This window comes from Orcinus orca, chromosome 18 (genome assembly GCF_937001465.1).
Source record: "Orcinus orca chromosome 18, mOrcOrc1.1, whole genome shotgun sequence".
Classification (NCBI taxonomy): domain Eukaryota; kingdom Metazoa; phylum Chordata; class Mammalia; order Artiodactyla; family Delphinidae; genus Orcinus; species Orcinus orca.
The window spans coordinates 72,054,690-72,075,507 of NC_064576.1; the positions used below are offsets into that span (position 1 = coordinate 72,054,690).

Here is a 20,818-nt window from a genome sequence, read left to right on the forward strand (position 1 = left end):
CAGAGCAAGAGACACTCTTGGGACCTTCCTCTGGGCTGGGTCATGGTGGAGGTCAAGTTGCCTCATAACAGAGACACCAAGGAGGGTGTTGCCCAGAGAGGTAGGAGCAGAAGGTGAGGCCTGGGTCTCCTCCTCTCTTTCTGTTTGCGGGAAAATGTATCATTCTGATCACCCTCTTCCCGTTTTATGCCCTGTGTCCTGGGCAGCTTACCTCTGAAGGCTTACTAAGAACTTGAGTTAGTGTGTGTCCTTTTGCTTGTTAATTAAAGCACATTACGACGGTCAAGCAAACTGCTGCTTCACAGGTACCAGCCGGAGCAGCCTAACATGGTATACCAGATGGCCAGGACTAGTGACGAGCTCGACCCAGTCTACCAGAACGAGTTGGTGAGCACCAGCGATTCCCAGATGGGCTTTTTACCAGAAGCAGAAAAAATTTCTCTGAAAACCGTACTCTCACCGCAAAATACAGAGCCTTCCAAATTCTCTGGGCTAATTGTGAACATCTCAACCAGCCTCATAGGTAAGAGCCGCACTTGCCCTGGACCGTGACGTCATTCTGTCCTAACTGGGGTGGGTGCCTGCAGAAGTGGAGCCTCGCTGTCCACGGGTTCTGGGGAGAGCTGAGGATGTCTGTGTGTGGGAACTTGGGAAATGACTGAAGTGCGTCTCTCTCTCCCTCTTAGCCCTGCTGGTCATCACCTTCTGCATGGTGGCTGTGCTTGGCAACGGGGCCCTGGTAAATGGGGAGCTGTGGGCAGTCTTCGTGCTCGTGGGCTCCGCCTTCCTCTGCTGCGTGGTCACAGCCATCATCTGGCGGCAGCCCGAGAGCAAGACCAAGCTCTCGTTCAAGGTGAGCAGCTCGGCCTGACCGGGCTGGAGGGAACCCCCCGGGAGGCTGTGAGCCTGGCGCTCCTGCCGGGAGGCCGCCCTGCCTGCCTGGGCTCTGCGAGGCCTGGGTGGGCGGAGGGAGGTGCTCGCTGGCCGGCCTCGAGGGATGTGAGCCTGGGGCTCCCGGGCACAGACGGCGCCTGCTGAGAGAGGCTGGGCCCTGGCTCTCAGGTGGGGTAGCGCCCTGCGTTCTCTGGGCTTCTCATAAATAAACGTTGGCCCTGGTGGATCGCATGTCATCACCAAGCCTTGGGGATGACCAGGGCTTCTGCATTTTTAGATTCTACGCATAATAAGGTAGTTCAGCCTTAGAAATAAAGCAGAAGCCCCTCTTCCGGCCCCTTCAGGGGAGGAGTAAGCGGGGAAGTTAGACGACAGCTCACTTTGGCGATTAGTAGCGTAGGACAAACTCCCACCTACTAGGATTTGCCTGCGGGGGTGTACTTGGGGGGTGCTGGGGGTACGGGGTGTGGGTACGGGACTGGGGACTGGCACTCAGCCCCTCGCCACGTAGACCTGGCCGTCCGTATCAGCCTCGGGTGCGCTCCTTTCTTGGGTAGTTTCGCTAAATGAGTGGAGCAGAGCCGTCTGTCCCGCCCTCTCCATCGCGTCACACCTGACGCCCCGCCTCCTGTCTCCGCAGGTGCCCTTCTTGCCGGTGCTGCCGGTCCTGAGCATCTTCGTGAACGTCTATCTCATGATGCAGCTGGACCGAGGCACGTGGGTCCGGTTTGCAGTGTGGATGCTGATAGGTACGTGACTTGTGGGTTTCGAGGTGACCAGCACGTGATGTCCCAGCGACTCTTGGAGGCCCCCAGCCCCGCCAGCCTATGCTGAGCTGCTCATTTGTCCTCCCTGCTACTGGCTGGATGGCTTGTGCCCTCCAGCCGCCCCCGTTTCAGATTTCAAAACACAGCGAAAACACGCGTAGTCAGCGGTTTCCTCTCTGACAGTGAGGAGCTCCTGGTAGGCTGTGGGTCCTCCCTTCCCTTTTAGATAACTTTAAAGCCTTTGTCTGAACTAGTTATCTCGGGCCAGAGCTTAACATTCTCAGAACGAGCCCGTGAGTCTGCTCTCCATCCCAAACACTGGGCCGTGGGGACTGGCTGGGCCTGTGGGAAGCAGGGGGGTCACCCTTTGGGTGCTGGCCCCATTTAGCACCAACCGTGGCCCCTCTCTGGGCCTCTGACAGCAGGCGCTGCAGAGATGGACCCGGGTTCCTTGTGTAGTGTCGGAGGCCGGGGGCCGAGGCCCGGGAGACTGGCCTTGACCGGTCGGGGCCACTGACGAGAGCAGTGACCTCCAGGCCGTGTTGCGGCCAAACCTCCCAGCCCCAGTGACTGCGGGAGTGGAGGCGGCAGAGGCGGAGGACGCCCGCTTCCAAGCATCCCCGACACGCTCCTGGGTCCCAGGGCTTTTGGTGGCTGGGTCCTTCCTTCAAGGCCTGCTCTCCTGTGTCACTGGCACAAAGGTGGCCCCGGGGTGGGGGGACAGTTAGGAGCACGGACCTCTGTGGCCCCTGACACTCACTGGAATGACTAAATTCACGGGTTGCACGCAGTCCCAGGCTACCTGAATGTCTAAGTCACTCAGGTAGGGAGAACGAGGGCTGTACAGACGGCGCGAAGAGCCTGGGGAGCCCTAGTGCCCTGGGAAGTCCGCCGTGGCGGGGACAGCGTGACTCCTGCAGGGTCTGTCCTGGCCCCCCACCAGCGGCCGCGGGGTACCCCGCCAGGTGGGCAGCAGATGAGGCTGTGGAACCAGCGCCCACCCCGCCCCCGGGGCCCCGAGCCCAGCCGCTCCCCCGACCTGAGGCTGCCCAGAAGGATGCGCCTTTGCTGAGCGTAGAGGCGACCCTGCACGATGAGTCGCGCCCTCCTCCACGGGGGCCCTGCCTGGGGCCGCCACCTGCCGAGGCCTCCCGGCGGGGCCGCCTGCAGAGGCTGCTGCGGGGACTGCTTCCCGGGACCCGACGGTGCCCACTCACACCCGGTCTCTGCCCTCGGCCCGCAGGCTTCTTCATCTACTTTGGCTATGGTCTCTGGCACAGCGAGGAGGCGTCCCTGGCCGCCGACCCAGCAAGGACTCCTGACGGTCACTTGGACCATTGCAAGTGACGCACAGCCCTGCCCCCAAGGCCCCGGCAGCACCTCGCTCCCCCTGCGCATGCACGGGACCCGCCCGCACCCAGAGAGCACAGTGCCGCGATGGGGCGGCCCGCGGCCTGCGTGTCCTGCTCAGGCCGGCTCGCTGGGCCCATCACCTGGCAGCTCCCAGCTGGGGCCACGGGGCCGAGGCTGCCCACCTGCCTCTGAGCCTCTCTCTGAGCAAGACAGCAGCCCTTCTCCTCGCCGGCCGGGCGCCCCTGCTGCTGCGGCCTTGGGCAGAATGGAGGTCACCTCCTCTCATCACCTGAGCGGTCCGGCCTCCCTTCCAGGGACTGTGCTGGACACTCCAGTCCCCGCCTCCCCGCCCAGCCCCGAACAGCCGCCCCAGATGCCAGCTGAGCACCGCGACACGGTCTGTGCCCAGCTGTGCCGCCCCCAGCCTGAGGACAGCGTGTACTTAGGAAGGAAAACTAGACGGTCTCCTTCTCCTGCTTCTGCTGAGCTGTCTCCGGAGGGCCCGTGAGGACTGTGACCACCCCCCCTCCTTCCAGGCAGGGGCTCCGGCCCCCCTCGCACACTGCACACTCGGGCCACGGGACCGGGCTCTGCGCGGGGCCAGGGCAGTGGCCACTCCACCCGGACCTCCTGCGGCCACCAGCCCAGGCCCCGGGCCGGTTCCTGCTGCTCTGGCGCCTCTCAGCGCCGGCCGAGTCCTGAGTAACTGGAATGTGACACTATTTCTGTAGGACCTGCCTCGAGTGAGCCGAGCGGAGGACAGCGCTTTCTGTGGTCCTGGCTCCGCCCTGAGTCCTCCTCTGCCGCTCGGAGGTCGGTTTCTTGGGTCTCAAGGTCTCCGAGGCCGGCGTCCGCTCATCCTGAGTGACGGCGTGGCCCTGCAGCTGCTTCTGGCCCCTCTCGTGTCTTATCCTCACGTGGAGTCCTCCTGTCTGCCGCTGTGAATCGGTCACTCCACTGAACTCAGCAGGCGCTTAACAGTGGCGCGGCACACGGCCGAGCGATCACCCCGAACTGTCCAGGGTGCGGGGTCTGCACGTGACACGGTTTGGGGTCACGTTACTGTGCCTCTCGTGTGGGTGGGTGTGGTCCAGACGCTGCGGGTTTGTGTGCGGGTCGGTGACCCTGCCCCGCACCCCTGCCTCGGTGTCTGTGTGTCCCTGTGCACACGGCGCTCCCTCCCGAGGCCCTGGGGACTCTTCTGGTAGCCGGGCCAAGTCTGCCTTCCCGAGAGAGTGTAGTTCAGTAGACGGAAGGGCCCGTGTTGGCAGGTGAGGGGCAGGCGTGTTGGACTCCACGGGAAGTGTAAACGCTGCTTTGGAAGCTTCGCTCCCCATATCCTCTCCCTCTGGCCTTTGTCACAAACCTGGTAGAAAGAAGCCTGATGAACTGATGGCACTCGGCTTTTCTCCCTCTGCCCCAAAAAGTTCTTGGAGGAAAATGCAAGAATGAGTGAAGCAGCCAGTTGGCAGGGTCGGCCTTCGTTCTAGGCTCTGGTGGCCGCTCTGGTCGCTCATGGAAGCTTTATTCTCAGTGTCACTTGTGAATCTTCCAGCGGGAGGACTGTAAGAGCCCAAAGCTTGGATTTCCAAAGAAAGGTATTTAATTTATGTAGCTTGGTGCTTTGCTTGGTACAACATTGTGATAAATAGTAACGTATTTTGTGGGGTTTGGTGTCTGCCGTCCTCTGGGGCCTCTTGGCCGTTGGTTTGCGTGATGTGTCTGCTGTTTTTCCACAGAGGCAGAGAGCGCGAGGGAGAGAGGGTGTCCCAGAAAGGTGGCAGGTTGAGGTGTTCTTTCCCTTTTTCGTTCTGGCTGGCGTTTCCCCGTGCGGCGCCCCCCAGCAGACTGCACGACTGACGTTTCCGCCAGCAGCGCTCGCGGCTCTCCAGCCAAGGTGTGTCTCAGCATCTCACGGGGCGAGCGCGTCCTGACACGTGGTCCCCTTCCTCACCCAGAGCCGCGAGGCGCCGCGCAGAAGGGCAGTGGCTGCCTTGAGAAGGCCCCCGCGCTCCCCCGGAAAGAGCACCTGGGGTCCCGGGACGGGGCCTGTTGAGAGCGGGTCTTCATGCCGTTGCCGAGGGTTTTCTCTTCTGTGCGTGGGGCGGCGCCTCCGAAGTCAGTGGGCCTTCTGATCACACCCCTCCTTCCTGGCCCTGAGCTGGACACGCGCACAAACACGTACACACAGAGGACCTGCCAAACAGACACACGGACACAGACACACGGCCAAAAGTAACTGCCGGAGGTTCCCGACGGTTTCACATCCCAGCCCCTCCCGCACTCGGTTCCACGGCTTGGCTACGTTTTCCTGCAGAGTCAGAAGTTCCACATTTCCAGTGACGCGCCCTTCGGGGATACCGCGTCTCCTTTTATCTGTGCACCAGCCCCAAACGGTCACATTGGAAAGACCCGCTTGTGATGGGGAAGCGCCCCTTCCTGCCGCCCGCGGCCCCCTCCCTGCGTGTCCACGGCCTTGTGAAAACCCACGCGGGGTCCCCGGGACCTGTGCCAAAGAGTGAGGGGTGCGGGGTCTCCGGAGAGGCAGTGGGCCCCGAGCCACCCCCCGCCCTGGGGTGGGGGATGGGGGCCTCGGGCAGGAGCTCGAGCCTCCGCACGGCTCCCGGCTCACCTGCTCGCATCTCCTCTGCCCGACTTTGGGCCGGCTTTGCTTTTACAAACCCAGAGGGCCGCGGGATGGAGCACCTTTCCAGGCCGACTTGCAGAAGCTGCAGAGTTTACACTGTCGTCAGGGTCACTTGTGTCTCCCCCACGCTAGGTTTTGTTCCGTTGAGTCCGTGTCCATCAGGTGGTCGGCTTCCTGGTTCCGTGTAGTTTGGACACCACGGGCCTTGCCCTGCCGTGTCCACTGGCGACTGCAGCAGCACTGCGGAGGCTTCTGTGCCCACCCGGAGCCCCCGGGCCCGCGGCACTCCCTTCTCCACCTCTGACACATCTGTTCACACCTGAGAGGGGGGCGGGCCCAGCAGGAGCCTCACGACGTGTTTGCTGTGCTTTGTGCATGGCGTCAGGGGGGCGGGGGGCGGGGGGGGGGGGAACGGGGCTGTACCTGGCCTCCTCTCCTCCATCTCGTCCTCCTCTCCTCCACCTCGTCCTCCAGGCAGGCAGGGTGAGTTGACAGGTCTTGCCGTCCCGCCTAGGATGGCGTCTAGCCTGACGTTGTAGGCAGAGCTGTCAGCATCGGGTGTGTGGACACGTCTCCTAACGGCCCCACCCAGACTGTCGGCGAGCCCACGGGCGTTTGACGGGGCCTCGTTGCTGGAGAAAAGCTGCCTGGCTTCATGCTGGGACCTGTCTTTCCTGACCTGGATGCCCCGCTTTGACACATTAAGAGCCGCTTGTTCTGTTGGCACCCGAGAACCAGCCCCGTGGAGACAGGAGGGAGGGGACTTGGTGCCGGGCCCGGTGGCCCGAGTGTTGTAGGATGGATGGAGAGGCATGGCCGGCATGGCCGCACTCTGGGCGCAGGTGTGTGACGCTTGTGTGAGTTAACTTCAGACGGAACTGAATATATGTTGTGCATAATTGTTAGGTGTAATTTAAAATGCATCTGTTTGCCTTGGTAATGAGAGTATTGTATGTAAGGCTCCTTAGGGAGAGCAAGATGTACATTTTGTCAGACTCTTGCGGACTTTTTTGGGTAATGAAATGCTTTATTGGTCCAGTGGCGCACGAAGCTACATACATTCTGTATCTCGTCATCGTAGTTACAATACCTAATGGGGGCTGCCAGGGAAAAAAGTCAACTGACCTTCCCGTTCATCACTATGGCCCAGTCTTTCTGTGCCCGCTGCTTCGCTGGGTGGCAGTGCTCTTCCAAGAGGGGCGTGGACTGGCCAAGGGTTTGGGGGCGCAGTTCTCCGGAGCCCCCCCCGGCCCACCTTGTAAATGTGTTGAACTGCTGAAAACCCCCGTGAGATGGAAGACCTTGGCTTGAAGTCCAAATGGGATTTCTCCAGAGTCGGGGAGGAGGGCTGGGGAGATGCATTCAGACTTTGTTAAATTATTAACAAGGTGTATGATTTTGTGTTTCTTGATGACAAACTTTTTAAGTTTGGGACTTATTTTCCCATTGGAGAAGTTATATATTTAAGATAAGTTTCCTGCTTACGTTGTGCCTTTCAGCATTGATGGGTCTAAGGAGCACAAAGGGTGATGGTCTTCTTGAGGGTTGGTTTATAATCAAACCTGAAGAGCTGTGGTTTCTTCAGTACTCTTTCTTCTACTGAACGTGGAGCCATTATTAAGAGAATTGTGTGTTTTTTATTATGTAAATTGTATAATATTTTTGCTTGTTTGATGTTCTATTTTTCTAATAGTTTTCTTATAGTTTCTTATAATTGTGATACTAGATTTAGATTCTGACGCTAACTGCAAATCAGATTGGCCTCTGCTGGTTCCCCCCCCCCCCCGTTTTTATTTTAAGGACAAGAGTAGATGTTGTCCATCGCCTTTAAAAAATGTGAACCTCTGCTCTGTATCCCAGTTTTGCTGACAACACTGTGCATTGATACCGTACTTCATGTTGTAAAGTCAGGCTATTTTGTGGTACATCCTCTCATGCTTCCGCAAATCCTAATAAATTCCGTCTATGGCCTGGGCGTGCTCAGTGTGAGCTCAGGAATTCCGGCAGCTCGGGGGAGGGGGGGGGCGTGCCCCGGGGTGGGTGCCCCGCAGGGAGTTCAGATCCTGCTCTTTGCTTCTTGAGAATCTGCCTGCTTCCCCACAACCGGAAGGATGTCGCGTTGTCTCGTTCTCCTTCAGCCGTTTGGTGGAAATCCTCATTCCGGCTTTAGCGCCTCGGCCAGGGAACCCCTCGACCCTCATTTAGGATCCTCTGATGCTGTCTCCCCACCTTGCACTCTTTTCCGGACTTGGCTTGGGTTTGGGCCCAGAGGTCTTCCTGCCAGTGGGTCTGCGGGGCATGATGCTGCTCGTTTGCAGAAGGACTTGGGTGTCAGTGCAGCAAATCCCTCTGCCTTGGGCACTGGCCTTGTGTTGCCCGCCACACGCCCGCCACCCATCTGGAGGGTGGGGTGCGCGCAGGAGCGGGAGGGTATGGGGAGGGCTGTAGCTGTAGCTCTTCTCATAATCCTTGATCTCTCACCACCCCCCGCCCCGCTTGAGAAAGGAAGCGCTTTCTTACACAGGAGGCGCACTCAGTCAAGGGGGCCTGAATTCCCAGGCCCTGAGGCTTGGCGTGATCACGCTGGGAGGTCTGCTGCCGGCCCCGCACGCTCAGCATCAGGGACGTGAGGGGCATCTGTCGGCCGCGCGGTGAACCACCCACCAGGCCTGGACCGCGTGGACGCTTTCCCTCCTTTTCCCCAGGGCTCTGCGGGGACGAACGCAGGCAAGGTGCCCCTTCCTGCCCTCAGCCGCCCCGCCCTCCCCCGCCCCCAAGGCGATCTGTGACAACTGGCAGGCGCCCGTGAACCCAGACCCCGACTTGTAGACGGGCCGGCTTCCCGGAGCGCCCCCGAGCAAGTCTTCCCGGGAGCCCGCCTCGGCGCGGTGCGGCCAGTCCCGTGGCGCCACACTGCCGCCTAGCGGCCGGGCGCCTGAAGCGCCCCCGCCAGGCTTCCGGGCAGTTTCCTAGGAAACCCTGACGGGGCGGGGGGCGGAGGCCTGGGGGTGGGGAGTTACCTGGAGCACAAGTTGGTGATGAAACACGTCTGGTAAGTCAGATGGACAGCCCAGCCTCCGCAAAGGGGAGGAATCTCACGGACTCCTCGGGGGGTGCTGTTCAGCCACCAGACGGCCGGGAGGGCGGGGACACCTCCCCGGGGTAGCCCTGTCCGCCCCTCTTCCAAGGGGCATCGTTTCGCTTTACTGTATAAGCCTGTCCACCAAGCCATAAATACGGCCAGAAAAATTGCGATGTGAGAGGGGCTTCGGCAATAAAGCAGGTGGTACGTCCGCTGATGACGTGAGCTCTGGCCTCCTTCTCATCACCAATCCGCGGGCACTCAGGACTGAGGTGCGGAGCCGGGAGAAGCTGCGCGGTCGGACTTTCCCACGGACGCTTTACATCTTTACTGCTTGAAGCCGTGCGGTTACTTGTTGAGCGTCTGCTAACGCAGCCCCTGCTACGTGGATTTGGGTGCAGGTGAAACAGCAGCAGCTGAGCCTGTCCGGGTTGTCTGTGGGGAGGGACCCGGGCATCCCGCAGGGACGAGAGGGGCCCAGCTTAGGCTGCACCGCACTTTATCCCGCGTGGTGCTGTCTCTGGAAAACTCGCCCAGACTTGGTGAGGGAGGCAAATTCGCCTGCATGTCCCCCATGCTGAGGGGGAAGGAACAGAGCTGGGCGTTCAAGAAACCCCAGGTGTCCTGCTTTTGTTTTTAAAGAGGTTTGAGAAAAGCAGACAGGTTCAAAAAAAAAAAAAAAAATTTAGCAAACTTAAGCGAATGAGCTCAAGCCTGTGATGGTGGTGGTGACTGTTTAGAGCATTTGACCCAAACTCCCCAGCGGGCAGGACCCTGCCTCTTGCCTACAAGGGATGCAGGGATGCGATGCGAGGGTGCCCGTTCCCGGATGCAGCCACGGAGTGAGAACAGCAGCGGGTGGGACGCCCTGCCCCCCGGCTTCTACCTGAGCTTCGCTCTCCTCACTCCTTCCAGCCTCGCAGGCAGGGAGAGCCGGCCGTGGCCTCCCTTGGCACAGCGGGGACCGAGCGCTGACTTCAAAAGGCTCTCTGCCACGGCAAGACAGCTGTGCGGGACACAGCTCTCCACGGATGCGAGGCCCCTCCACCCTGGTTTCCTCCGTGGGCCGGGCACCAGCGCCCCTCTGTTAAGCGGCTGTGCTGACGGGGAGGACAACGCAGGCTGGGTATGATAAAGGTGGTGGCACAAGACCCCAGAAAAAACGAACAGGTTGGGACGGGTTGACAAGCAGATCATGAATAGCAGCCGTCGCCGATAACCTGGACACGTGGGTGACCCAGGGGGTCCGGCAGTGGTGCTGGCGGGTCCGGAGTAACTCAAGGGGCTCTATCACCTGCCAAGGGGCTCCTGTCCGGCAGTGGTTCGGGAGGGCAGAGTGGCTGGAGTCTCCGGAGGTCCCTCCAAACCCCACAGGGAACCAGCCTGCGACCCCAGGCAGGGCAGGCCCCGAGGCTGAAGGCCCTGGTGGGGGAAGTGAGCGTGTTTAGGTTCAGGGAGTGGCCTGGCCCCCGAGAACCCCGAGGGCATGAGAAAGCGCATGACAAGGCAGTGCTGTGACCACGGGCCCCCAAGCCCGGTGGGCCTTTTCCCAGTGCTCTGAGAGGAGAGCTCTGTGACCAGCCGGGTGCAAAGGGACGGGCTTGAGGACAGACCGAGCTCACTCTGGGGTAGAAGCAATAGGTCCACGTCTGAATTCGACGTTGACGGTGAGGGGACTGGCCTCAATCTCGTGTCCTTTTTCCAACCTCCTCCAACCCACCAGGGCCTCCCCAGGACGGGGGAGACGGAGCAGAGCCGCTGAGCCCCCAAAGCCTGGGCAAGGCTGCTGAAGGATCCGGGCTGGAAGATGGGTGCAGGGATCCTGAGTCCGCCGAGTCGGGGGAGACTCAGTGACGGCCAGCCGGCGCACACACAAGGGTGGGGGGGGGGGGACTCAGTGATGGCAGTCGGCGCACACACAAGGGTGGGGGAGACTCAGTGATCGCAGCCGGCGCACACACAAGGGTGGGGGGCGGAGACTCAGTGACGGCAGCCGGCGCACACACAAGGCGGGGGGAGACTCAGTGACGGCAGCCGGCGCACACACAACGCGGGGGAGACTCAGTGATCGCAGCCGGCGCACACACAAGCGGGGGGAGACTCAGTGATGGCCAGCCGGCGCGCACACAAGGGTGCGGGGGGGACTCAGTGACGGCCAGCCGGCGCACACACAAGGGTGGGGGGGGGGAGACTCAGTGACGGCCAGCCGGCGCACACACAAGGGTGTGGGGGGGGAGTCTCAGTGATGGCCAATCGGCGCACACACAAGGGTGGGGGGAGACTCGGTGATGGCCAGCCGGCGCACACACAAGGCGGGGGGAGACTCAGTGACGGCCAGCCGGCGCACACACAAGCGGGGGGAGACTCAGTGATGGCAACCGGCGCACACACAAGGCCGGGGGAGACTCAGTGATGGCCAGCCGGCGCACACACAAGTGGGGGGGAGACTCAGTGACGGCAGCCGGCGCACACACAAGGGGAGCCCGGCCTTCTGACCTCCCTGCCTGACCCCACCGGACCTCCTGCAGCCTGGGAGGGCCAGGCCAACGGTCACATCAAGTGCATGTCACAGAGGTCCCTCAGGTTCATTTTAATATGCTTCAAACACAAATCGGCAACACAGAACCCGCAGGGGCCGTAAGAGGAACGAGCGACCCCATTCAGATGGCCACCAGGTGTCCCACCCCGCCAGAACCTCGCCGGGTGTGTGCTGGGCGGCGGGAGGGCAGGGCGCCGACGGGGTCCCACGCGCCAGGAAGAGGTTGGTGCGGTTTCGCGGGTCTGTCAGTGGCAGGCGGGGAGGCTGCGGCATCTCTGCGTGGCAGCAGCTCTGGCCTGGGAGGTGGACGCCAGGGAGACAGAGGTCCAAGTCCTAACAGTGTGGGGGCTGCAGAGGCACAGAAGGGGCCCGGTGGCCGCCACCCCTCGTATTCTGGGATAGGAGCCGTATATGATGGGCGTCCATGACAGGGAAATGAAGCCAGGGCAAGGGGGGAATTAGCTCAAGTACCCAAGGTCAGGGCTGGTTAGAGCCACGCTCTAGTCACCTGGTGAGGGATTGCTTCGTTCTAACACCACTACAACTTTGACTGCAACAGGCTAACACACTGGACCCCATTCTAACATAACACTGGTGTCTGTATTGCTGCGTAACTGCATTTAGCAAGTGCCGTTAGGGAAGCAGCTCCTAGTTCAGAGGGCTGAGCTATCGTGTCTGCAGGTGTGCCTGCTAGAAGAATAAACACGTGTGTGTCTCGTCAACATGGCATGATCTACTCTAATGGGAGGCCCAACTCAACATCACAGCATCATGCAGAGCCACTAAAGGAAAAAAATGTTTCTTCAGTGGATACTCCTGCGTATGTCCCCAGGATGGGCAAACACCTGGAGGTTTGCTAGAAATGAGATGTACACGAGGCCAGGAAGCCCAACCTTGACTCACGCAAGGAACACAGACCAGCTCTGTCTTTACACCGGCCACGTATTCACAGAGCAGGCAGGGCTCTGGGCCAGCCAAGCCCTTGCGTGGGCCGTTTCTTCCCTGCTCTGTGGCTCTGGCCCACGAAGCAACCCTTCATGAGGCCGCCCGCCTCGGGTAAGCTCAGAGCCAGTCCTGTGCTCAGGACCATTTTGAGGGGCCTTGGGGAGAAAAGTGCAGGGTCTTCGTCACAAACAGTGAACAAAGGCATCATTGTCACCACCATATCAACTGTTGAAACCGCTTCTTTCTTTTGTGTGTCTTGCTTCTAATCGTGCACAGCACTACAGGAATACCTCTCAGGTTCTAATTCTACCGTTTCAGAGCCAAACGCCAGTCCAGAAGCCAGCCACCGCTGGCTGGCTGTTTCCCGGGCTCCTTCCTCTGTGTGGAAGAACCTCCTGGGCCAGGGATGGGACCTCTGTCAGCTGTGGCACTGCTCGATCACCCGGCAGAAAATGCACCTGGGTTTCTGGGAGGCCACGTGATGGTCTAGCACAGCTTGGAGCTGATCCCCCAGGATTTCTGGAAGCCCCTGCTGGAACCCCTGAGCTTCTCAATGCACAGGAATGAGGTTGGGTTACGGAACCAGACCGAAGGGGGGTGCCAGTGAAGTGGGGCTGAGGGTCATATTTTGGTGAGTTGACCATTTTCAGCATCACATCAGAGTAAAGCAAATAGGATGGCAGAGTACGCTTTCCTACCCTATGCTTAGTCAGAACACAGACCCTATTAGCGGTCTTCCTTCTTGAGGACGGAGCGTGAATGGTCTTGGCCAACTCCAAGGTCACTCTCACCCTCAACCTATAAGGTCATGTGCTTCCATATTTTCCCAAAGATGAAAGAGCTTAATGATGGATTCCAAGATGCCATTTAGGAAAAAAAAGCAGAACTTGTGTTTACAAGACTATAGATGATCCACTGTCATGAGTGACATCTGCCAAACTCCTCACCCCCTCAGGGTTTCCCACTGCTGCCCCCTATCCGCTCATGACAGAAGTATTAATGATTGAAACTCGCGGATGGAGTAATGGTGACCTCACATCATGTGGACTAAGAAGCTGATTGTTCCGAAGGCAGGTACCGTTCGTGAACGGCCGGTGCTGGTGTTGAACAGAGTACCACGTGGTGGTAGGTCGGAAGGCGCTGCTTCTCTGTATCTTTTTTTTTTTTTCCTTTTTCTATTTTGGGTAGAAATATTCCTGGGAAGGTAGATAGAAATGCATTTTCATTTCCCAATAATTCTTAGGCACGAGTTAGAAAACTGCTGACCTTCACCAAAATATGTCAGCACTTCATGTTATAAAAAATGCAATTCAGAACCGCTGCATGTGTATATACGTATATCTAAATATACACACATATCGGTGCAGTACACAATGATTATTCAATGGATATTCAAAACTGAGCTATTTGTAACTAACCTGATATTCTGCAGTGAAAGTTCATTGCTCAAGAACAGTTGGCGTTTCTTTCTTTTGGCTCTAACTACGGTCAAACGTTTGCACATCAGACGCTACCATTTACACTTTCCGAAGTGCCAGTACCAGGACAGTCTTACACGAGGATCAGAAAAGGACTCTGCCTAGGATGCAGCTATGCAGCTACTGGGCATGCGCGCAGGGTCAGTCGGGCCGGTCCACGGTCACCACTCCCTCGAGGCGGAAACCCTCGTGGACCAGGCGCCACAGCTCGACCCGCAGCGTGGTGGCGTCATCTGGGCGTCATGCTGACTCTGGCGGGAGAGGAGGGCCCGGAGGAGGAGCCTCGGTAAACGGGGGACGTGGGGGACAGTTTAATCGGGCTGGTTGGGTCCCCCGTTTGCAGCTTCCAAAGCAGCTCTTCGTTGGTTCGGCTCAATCTTTTCTTCTCCTGTGTTTCTTTCTCCACGTATTCCTGGAGGTTAGCATTCTCCTCTGACAGCTGTCTGCACGGGGAGAACAAGCAACTGTCGAGCAGCAGTCACGCCGGAAGGCACTTAACCTGAGGTCTGCAAGGCCGAGGGTTGCAGGGAAAGGGGGTAGGTGGTGGGTGCCCACGGGGAGAACAGGGTCCTGCCAGACCCCAGGGACCAAGAAGCGGGGTTGAAACGCGATTGCCACTCATCCCAGCCACACATCCGTTCCCAGAGACCCTCCGCCAACACCCGATCTGCCCACAGCCCCTCTGCCCGGGTCAGGGGAGGCGCTGGGGGCCAGGGGAGAGAGCAGAAGCCACCGGGAGAGAGAGCGGGAAGTGCGGCTTGGTGTGGAACGCCCTGCCCCTGGCTGGGGCCTCTCTGGCAGCCATCACCTCTGGTCTGTGCATCTGGAGAACAGGCCCCAGAGCGGTCCTCCTCGAGTGCCCGGCACCCAGTCTGAGGCCTGGTGCGTAACGGATGCTTAGTTGATGTTTGCGGCTAATGGATGCTAAATGAAAAAGGAACCGAGGCGTTCTGTGCCTCTGTCGTGACAGCAGTGGGTCTGCCCCCCATCTCCCTTCCTGGGGCCCTCCGAGCAAGGCAGCACCAAGATGGAAGCAGTGTCCCTGGGGAGCAGCTGCATTGGTGCGTCCCCTCCCTGCTGCCCTTTGGCCAGGCCAGCTCTCCTCTGCCATGACCCCCTGGCCCAGCGCTGGCGCAGCAGCCGCAGGCCCCCGCGATGGAGCTCGGCGTCGGCTCACACGGTGGTTCTCTTTAGCCTAGGAACCCCCAGCTGGCAGCCTCTCCAAAACCTCCTCCAGAAACATCCCCGTCACCTCCCAGCTGTGCCCCAGGCTTTGGCTGGTGTCACGCACTTCCACCAAGGTGGGACCCACCGCTCTGCGGAGCCCGGGCATCGGCTGGGTGCTCAGAGCGGTGTGTTCTATGCTGCCCGCGGCGCGGGAGTGCCAAGAGCCTGCGTGGGGAAGCCTCGGGGCTCGGAGGAGTGAGGATAAAAGCAGAGCGCTCCAAGGTCAAGAGCAAAGCCATCCTGTCGGCGACACATGCTTTGGAAGCTCCGACGCCCAGGCCCACCTACCTCGTGACGACGGTGTTCTGGTCGATCCTGGCTTTGAGGTCTTCATTCTGCTGCTGGAGAACTTGGATCTTTTCCTCCAGGATAATGTTCTTCTCTGCCTATAAAAGACGCAGTGTCAAGAGCTGCTCAGCAAGGCCCTATGGACAGATGGCAGACCAATGCCCTTGGCTTCTGGGCTTTGGAACTTTATCAAGAACAGTGTTTTCCAAACCGCAGTTTGCAATGCATCAGTCGGTTGTAAAATCAGGTTAGAGGGACGGGACCAGCATTTCTTTTTTAAACAAAACAGAAAAGAAAATACCAGAGTGCACCGTGTGTAGTAGAAGTATTGTTGTATGTATTTTAGATACAGTGTATATTTCCCTCTTAGGTGTATTATGTGTGTGTATATATTAGCGTATATAGTGGGTTGCATGTACTGTATATATACAACTTATGTGTGTGCCTGTACTGGATTCCTATGTAGAATGTATCTCTCACAGTGAGTGTCCCCAGACCCCTGCCATTGTCGGAAACGAGCCGCGAGCACCACCTGGACCCCGTGCGGCTGATGGGTCCCCCGGTTCTTCCCGTCAGCCCGTCTGCCCTGCACTGGCATCTCTGGCCAGGCCTGTGTGCATTCTACGACATTCTGAATTAATGGAGGGCTGGAAATGCAAACAGCATGGACACGCTCTTTTCCTTCTGAGGCTCTGGGCAGCCGGGAACGTGCAGCTCGAGCCCAGCGCGGCACACGACCAGAAGAGAACATCCTCTGTGGTTGCCACTCCTCTGCAACTTACGCCCCGCTCTCTCTGTCGGTGTGTCCCCAGGGCCTGAGACCTAGCCGAAGTAGAGCTCCATTCTAAGATGCACTGAGAAATAAATGCTAGAGGAATCTTTAAAGAAAACCGCCACTTCTCCATGACTCAGGCTTAGGCATCAGGGCTCTGGGCTCTGCCCCTGCCCTTCAGCAAGGCCCTCCCAGGAAATGGGAAGTGATTAAATCAGTTCTTCCCCCCACCCCTACCCACCCCTCTGCCTGGAGAGGTTTCTGGAATGAGAACTCTTGCGTACCTGCAGAAGGCCTGGAGCATGGCTAAATACAGCCAAAGAAGCCCGGAGGCTTGTGGCTGACCAGATAACGATGCAGGTGGCCCTGCCTGGAGCAGGAGGGCTGCAGGGCTGAGACGGGAGGACTCTGTTCGCGAGCCCCCCGCTGGCCTTAGCTCTGGCCTTGCTGTGAAGCTCTGGGCTGCTCGAGGGCACCAGGACGCCAGCATTGCCTCTGATGCTGGCAATAGGCACTCACACCCCCGTCTGCCCTTATCCTGACTGACAGGCATCCGTGCAGCGAGAGATGTCCCCAGAGAGGGACGGTGCTAGATCAGGAGGGGGACGTGCCGACTGAATGCAACAGGTGGTCTGGGACCAGCTCCTGGTTTGGATATAGCGGCTTCAAGGACATTTCCGAGACATACACTCCGTACTTGAAAAGTTAGAGGAGGTGATCAGTTACTGAGATGGTAAGCTGAGGGTTTGCTAACTGAAAGAAAGCAGGATACAAAACACTCGTATGTATGTGTGGGTCGTATATTAGGGTGTGTACACTTGTACAGAAGAAAGGCTCTGGAAATATTAACAGTGTAGAAATATGTCATTTTAATTTTCTTATATAATTTCCTTTTAGAGGAAATTATATTTCCTTTTAGAGTATCAAAAATTTATTTTAAATATAATAAAAAAGAAAAAATTAATCTACCTGCGACCCTTGGGCCAACCTTCCCCTCAGAATGGCATCTCCCTGGAGGCAGGCTTCTCTGCTGCTGACTCTGGATGACTGTCTCGGCTTCAGCCCTCGCACCCACAGGGGCGGGGAGTGAACTCTGGCTGCTCTACTCCCCCAAAGGGGTGCCCTTTGCTAGTTCTGCGGGAGCCAGGCTGAAAGGCGAGGCAGAGCGTGTGCTGAAAGCCGGGGCCTGGAGCTCTGGCCCAGGGCTCACGCCTGGGCTGGACCACTGTTTGGCCCTGGGTGAGACATGACCTCGTCCTAAGCCTCCGTCTCCGCATCTGTGAAAGGAGGCTCTTGACAGCACCTACTCAGCGGATTGCTGTCAGAGTTAAAGAACACAAGCGTACAGCGTGTCTGCGCCGTGCCTGGTGCACAACAGCCTCGCTCCACAGATGCAGGCTCACCGCACACCTTCCCGGGGGGTGGGGGGGGAACTGGCACGTCACAGAGGCGGATGCGGAGCCGGGCGGGGCATCAGACGGCCTCCGGGTTTCTACAAATGAGGCCACCTCTGAGACTTCTGAACTCCTGGCTTCCTAAGAAAGGCGTTTTCTGCTCACTTGTGGGCACCGGACATGTAAGGGCCCCCACCTGGATGGGGCCGTGGGTGCTGTTAATATTGACATCCACCGTGGCAGCAGGGATATCATGCAGGTTACTGGGGCCTCCCAAGGTAAGAGGCCGACTCACCAGCTTTTCCAGCTCAATGATCTTCTTTTCCTGCTGGTGTATTTGCTGATTCTTCATCTCTAATACCTGCTTCAGACTCTTCATGTCTTCTTCCAGGTGCTGATAAGGAGCCAATGCAATCTACAGGGGCGGAGAGCAAGGGGCTGTTTACCAGGCAGCCCGGCGAAGCCCAGTATCCACCAGCACCATGAATTCAGCGCAATCTAGTCATCCGTTAACAAGCTTCCTAACGGGCACTGGAGAATGAGAGCGAGAGGGCGAGAGGGAGACAGTGCTCACAGCCTTCCTGATAATGATGCCCACGAGTTTCCACTGGGGGAGCGACTGAAAATCCAGCTCCTTGGGGAGCAGGAGAGATGAAGCCGTCGTTCCCTGAAACGTCGGATCCTGGGGTGGCCGGATACTACCAGCCTATCGCCCCAAGGGAATTCAGCGGGCAAAAACAGTACATTCAACATTGGCTTTTAACATTCACGCAGACTACTTGATTCAACAGACAGGTGGGGATTGAAAGGTCCCAACTGTGCCCATGGAGGGCCCCGCCCCCTGCCATGCATAGGAAATGAGCAAAGTGGTTTAAGAAGCAGAAAAGGCGGTTGTAGAAAAGTAAATGTGAGAATAAGGTTGCCAGATGTGACAAATAAAAAGACAGGATGTTCCATTATGTTGGAATTTCACGTAAGTATTGCCTGAGACATACTTGTTACTAAGAAACTCACTGATCTGTAATTCACGTGTAACTGGGTGTTGTGTATTTTGCCTCGTGTGTTTTATCTGGCACCTTACATCAGAGGGAAGGAATTGTGCCAGCCTGAGGAAAAACCCCTCACCCTACCAACTGGGGCTTCAGGGATGCCTCCCTTGCAGGCGGCACTGGGAGGGAACGGGACGTGGGGCTGGAATGGGGCCTGGCCAGGGTGGGGTGTTTCCAGGCCCAGCTCGTCACAGCAGCCCAGGGACAGGGGCTGGGGAGCCGTGTACAATGAGGCAAGAATAACACTTAGATGGAGAACCCAGGGCCATCCCGACTCAGCACAGGTGCTGACAGGCACATGCTTAAAATCCCGGGAGGCCCTGACCGCTGTCGCTCTGGCGTCAGATCAGCACAGGGGCCCTGCCTTCGGGTGACTGCTGGGGGAGCCCCGGGTTTCCTGGAGTCCAACAGAACTGCCTTCCAAGGGCCCTGCGGGTGCTGGGAGACCGGAAGCGCATGATACCTCCAGCTGCTCCTCAGTGTTTTTCCTCAAAGCTTCCTCGAAGCGTCTGGCTCGGTCCCGCAGAGACTGGCTCTGGAAGGTCAGCGTGTCCACCTGGTCCTGCAGGTAACACATGAAACGTCCAGCCTGGTCCCCTGCAGACGTGACACCTGGGAGGCGGTGATGACGGCCACCACCCTGCCCTGGGGGCTCTTCCCAAGGCGTCCAGATCAGAGGTCCCCCCCACCGGGCTCCACCAAAAGGCCTTCGCATGCAGCAGGGAGAGGCCCCAGTCTCCCTGCCTCCGTGCCTTGTCCAGAATGGACCACAGAACACTGACAGATGCGTGTTTCTGTTGCACGGAAAGTGCACGCACGCTGGCGGGGCACTCGAAGCAGGTGGCCCGACTCAGCGCCTCCTGAGATCAGAGAGCTGTCCTCGCCCCCCACCCCCAGGAAGGCAAGAAGCTTGCGGAGCGGAGGCGTTTAATAATTTATCATCCGACTTCACAAAAGCAGCCCATCAGCAGAGGCATCTTAGTCTGGGCGGGGCTCTAGCCCCCCGCTTCAGGAAGGACGGTTAATCCACCTCAGAGAAGAACTGTGCTCATCTGTCAAGTTCAAGCCAGAAGCTGTCGAACCAACCTTGACTTCTGGCTCTGCCCGAGCCCCTCCCCCCACACTAAACACAGCAATGGCAGGGCCGGGAGGATGCGGCCTCCTGCGTCAAGTACCCGGATCCACAAACACTCCTGATCCTACTCCCTCCACCGGGTGGAGCCACTCGCTGACTTTGTCCCGGACCCGGCAACTCGTCTGCCCTCAAGGGGGGAGTCAGGGTTGGGGCGCGGGGGAGGGGGAGCTTTCTAAAGCGCAAGCCTGAGCCCCTCACCCCCCTACGTAAAACCCCGCGCCCTCGGGACCAAGTGCCGCTGACGCAGCGTCTGCATCCTCCGCATCCGCCTTTCTCGTCTCGCTGCCCCCAACCCACCTTACATCCGCTCTTCCCCCACAGCCAGCTCCCGCTCACCCCCGGCCCTCTTCTGGCCTCCGCTCGGCGGCCCTGGGTGGCAGGCCCCTGGCCTGAGCTGCCACGTGAGTGAAATCTGTCCCGTTCAGACGCTCCCCCCCGACCCGGAGGGCCCTCCTGACCCCCATCCCAGCACGTGCCCGCCACGGGGCTGCTCTGTGTGTGAAGGTGGAGAGAATGGAGGCGTGTGTGGGGAGGCCCGGGGCCCCAGCCCTGCTGCCAGCGCAGGTGCCACCACGCTGAGCCCTCTCCCCGCAGCCCCGGCCCTGACCGATGGCGGCGGGCAGCAGAGGGAGCCGGGCAGAGCCTTGACGCCCAAGCAGAGGGAAGAGACGGTGCCTTGCTGGTGCCACGTGTTCCAAAATTCTCCACCCCCATCACCACTTCTGTAACATTAAAACCCAGGGACTGAGGTCTTCCCGTGAACACTCCTGGCAAGAGAGAGGGCCCCGCTCACCACATGTGAGCAGCTGGGTGCGGTCAACGATGGAACTGCCCACGAGAGCACTGCCACATAGCACGTGCTGGCTCGACCGCTTTCTTGTCATCACAGAGAACCCAGCCTTGGCGGGTTCCTTTTCCTTCTCTCCTTTTTTGTTTCCAGTTACTTCCATTTCATTTTTAAGAAATAAAAGCCCCCCACAGTGCCATTAAGTGCACATGCTGCTGCATGAGGGCAGGACAGTGTCAGTGGGAGCTGGAAGGCACATGAGCCAGCGAGTGTAAATCAGGGCTCAGGACAGCCGGTTGGGCCCCAGCACGCATGCGTAGAACGTGACTATAAAATGACTGGAGCGCTCCATAGTTTAACCACTGTGTCCAGGTTTCCCCATCTGTAAAATGGGTACGATAATACCTAACCCAGAGGATGGTGGTGAGTTAATACTTAGAACAGCACCCGGCATACAGTAA

The 20,818-nt window shown here is 58.7% G+C and overlaps 2 protein-coding genes across 12 annotated transcripts in view; one reads left to right on the top strand and one right to left on the bottom strand.

The window, feature by feature from the left end:
- SLC7A1 (solute carrier family 7 member 1) overlaps positions 1-7,636 on the top strand; it is a 68,881-nt gene extending 61,245 nt beyond the window's left edge. For 3 of the 4 annotated variants that reach the window (XM_033416125.2, XM_033416127.2, XM_033416126.2), the window contains exons 10-13: positions 306-523; positions 687-853; positions 1,535-1,643; positions 2,905-7,636. In XM_033416125.2, coding sequence (XP_033272016.1) covers positions 306-523; positions 687-853; positions 1,535-1,643; positions 2,905-3,008 — 598 coding nt within the window. In that variant the 3' untranslated portion in view covers positions 3,009-7,636. The remainder of the gene's footprint in view (positions 1-305; positions 524-686; positions 854-1,534; positions 1,644-2,904) is intronic. The other variant, XR_004479862.2, reaches the window with a different exon arrangement.
- Positions 7,637-13,363: 5,727 nt separating this feature from the next.
- MTUS2 (microtubule associated scaffold protein 2) overlaps positions 13,364-20,818 on the bottom strand; it is a 496,786-nt gene continuing 489,331 nt past the window's right edge. For all 8 annotated transcript variants that reach the window (XM_049701107.1, XM_049701108.1, XM_049701109.1 and 5 more), the window contains 4 exons: positions 18,899-18,997; positions 17,682-17,801; positions 15,221-15,318; positions 13,364-14,148 (listed from right to left, as the gene is read on the bottom strand). In XM_049701107.1, coding sequence (XP_049557064.1) covers positions 13,935-14,148; positions 15,221-15,318; positions 17,682-17,801; positions 18,899-18,997 — 531 coding nt within the window. In that variant the 3' untranslated portion in view covers positions 13,364-13,934. The remainder of the gene's footprint in view (positions 14,149-15,220; positions 15,319-17,681; positions 17,802-18,898; positions 18,998-20,818) is intronic.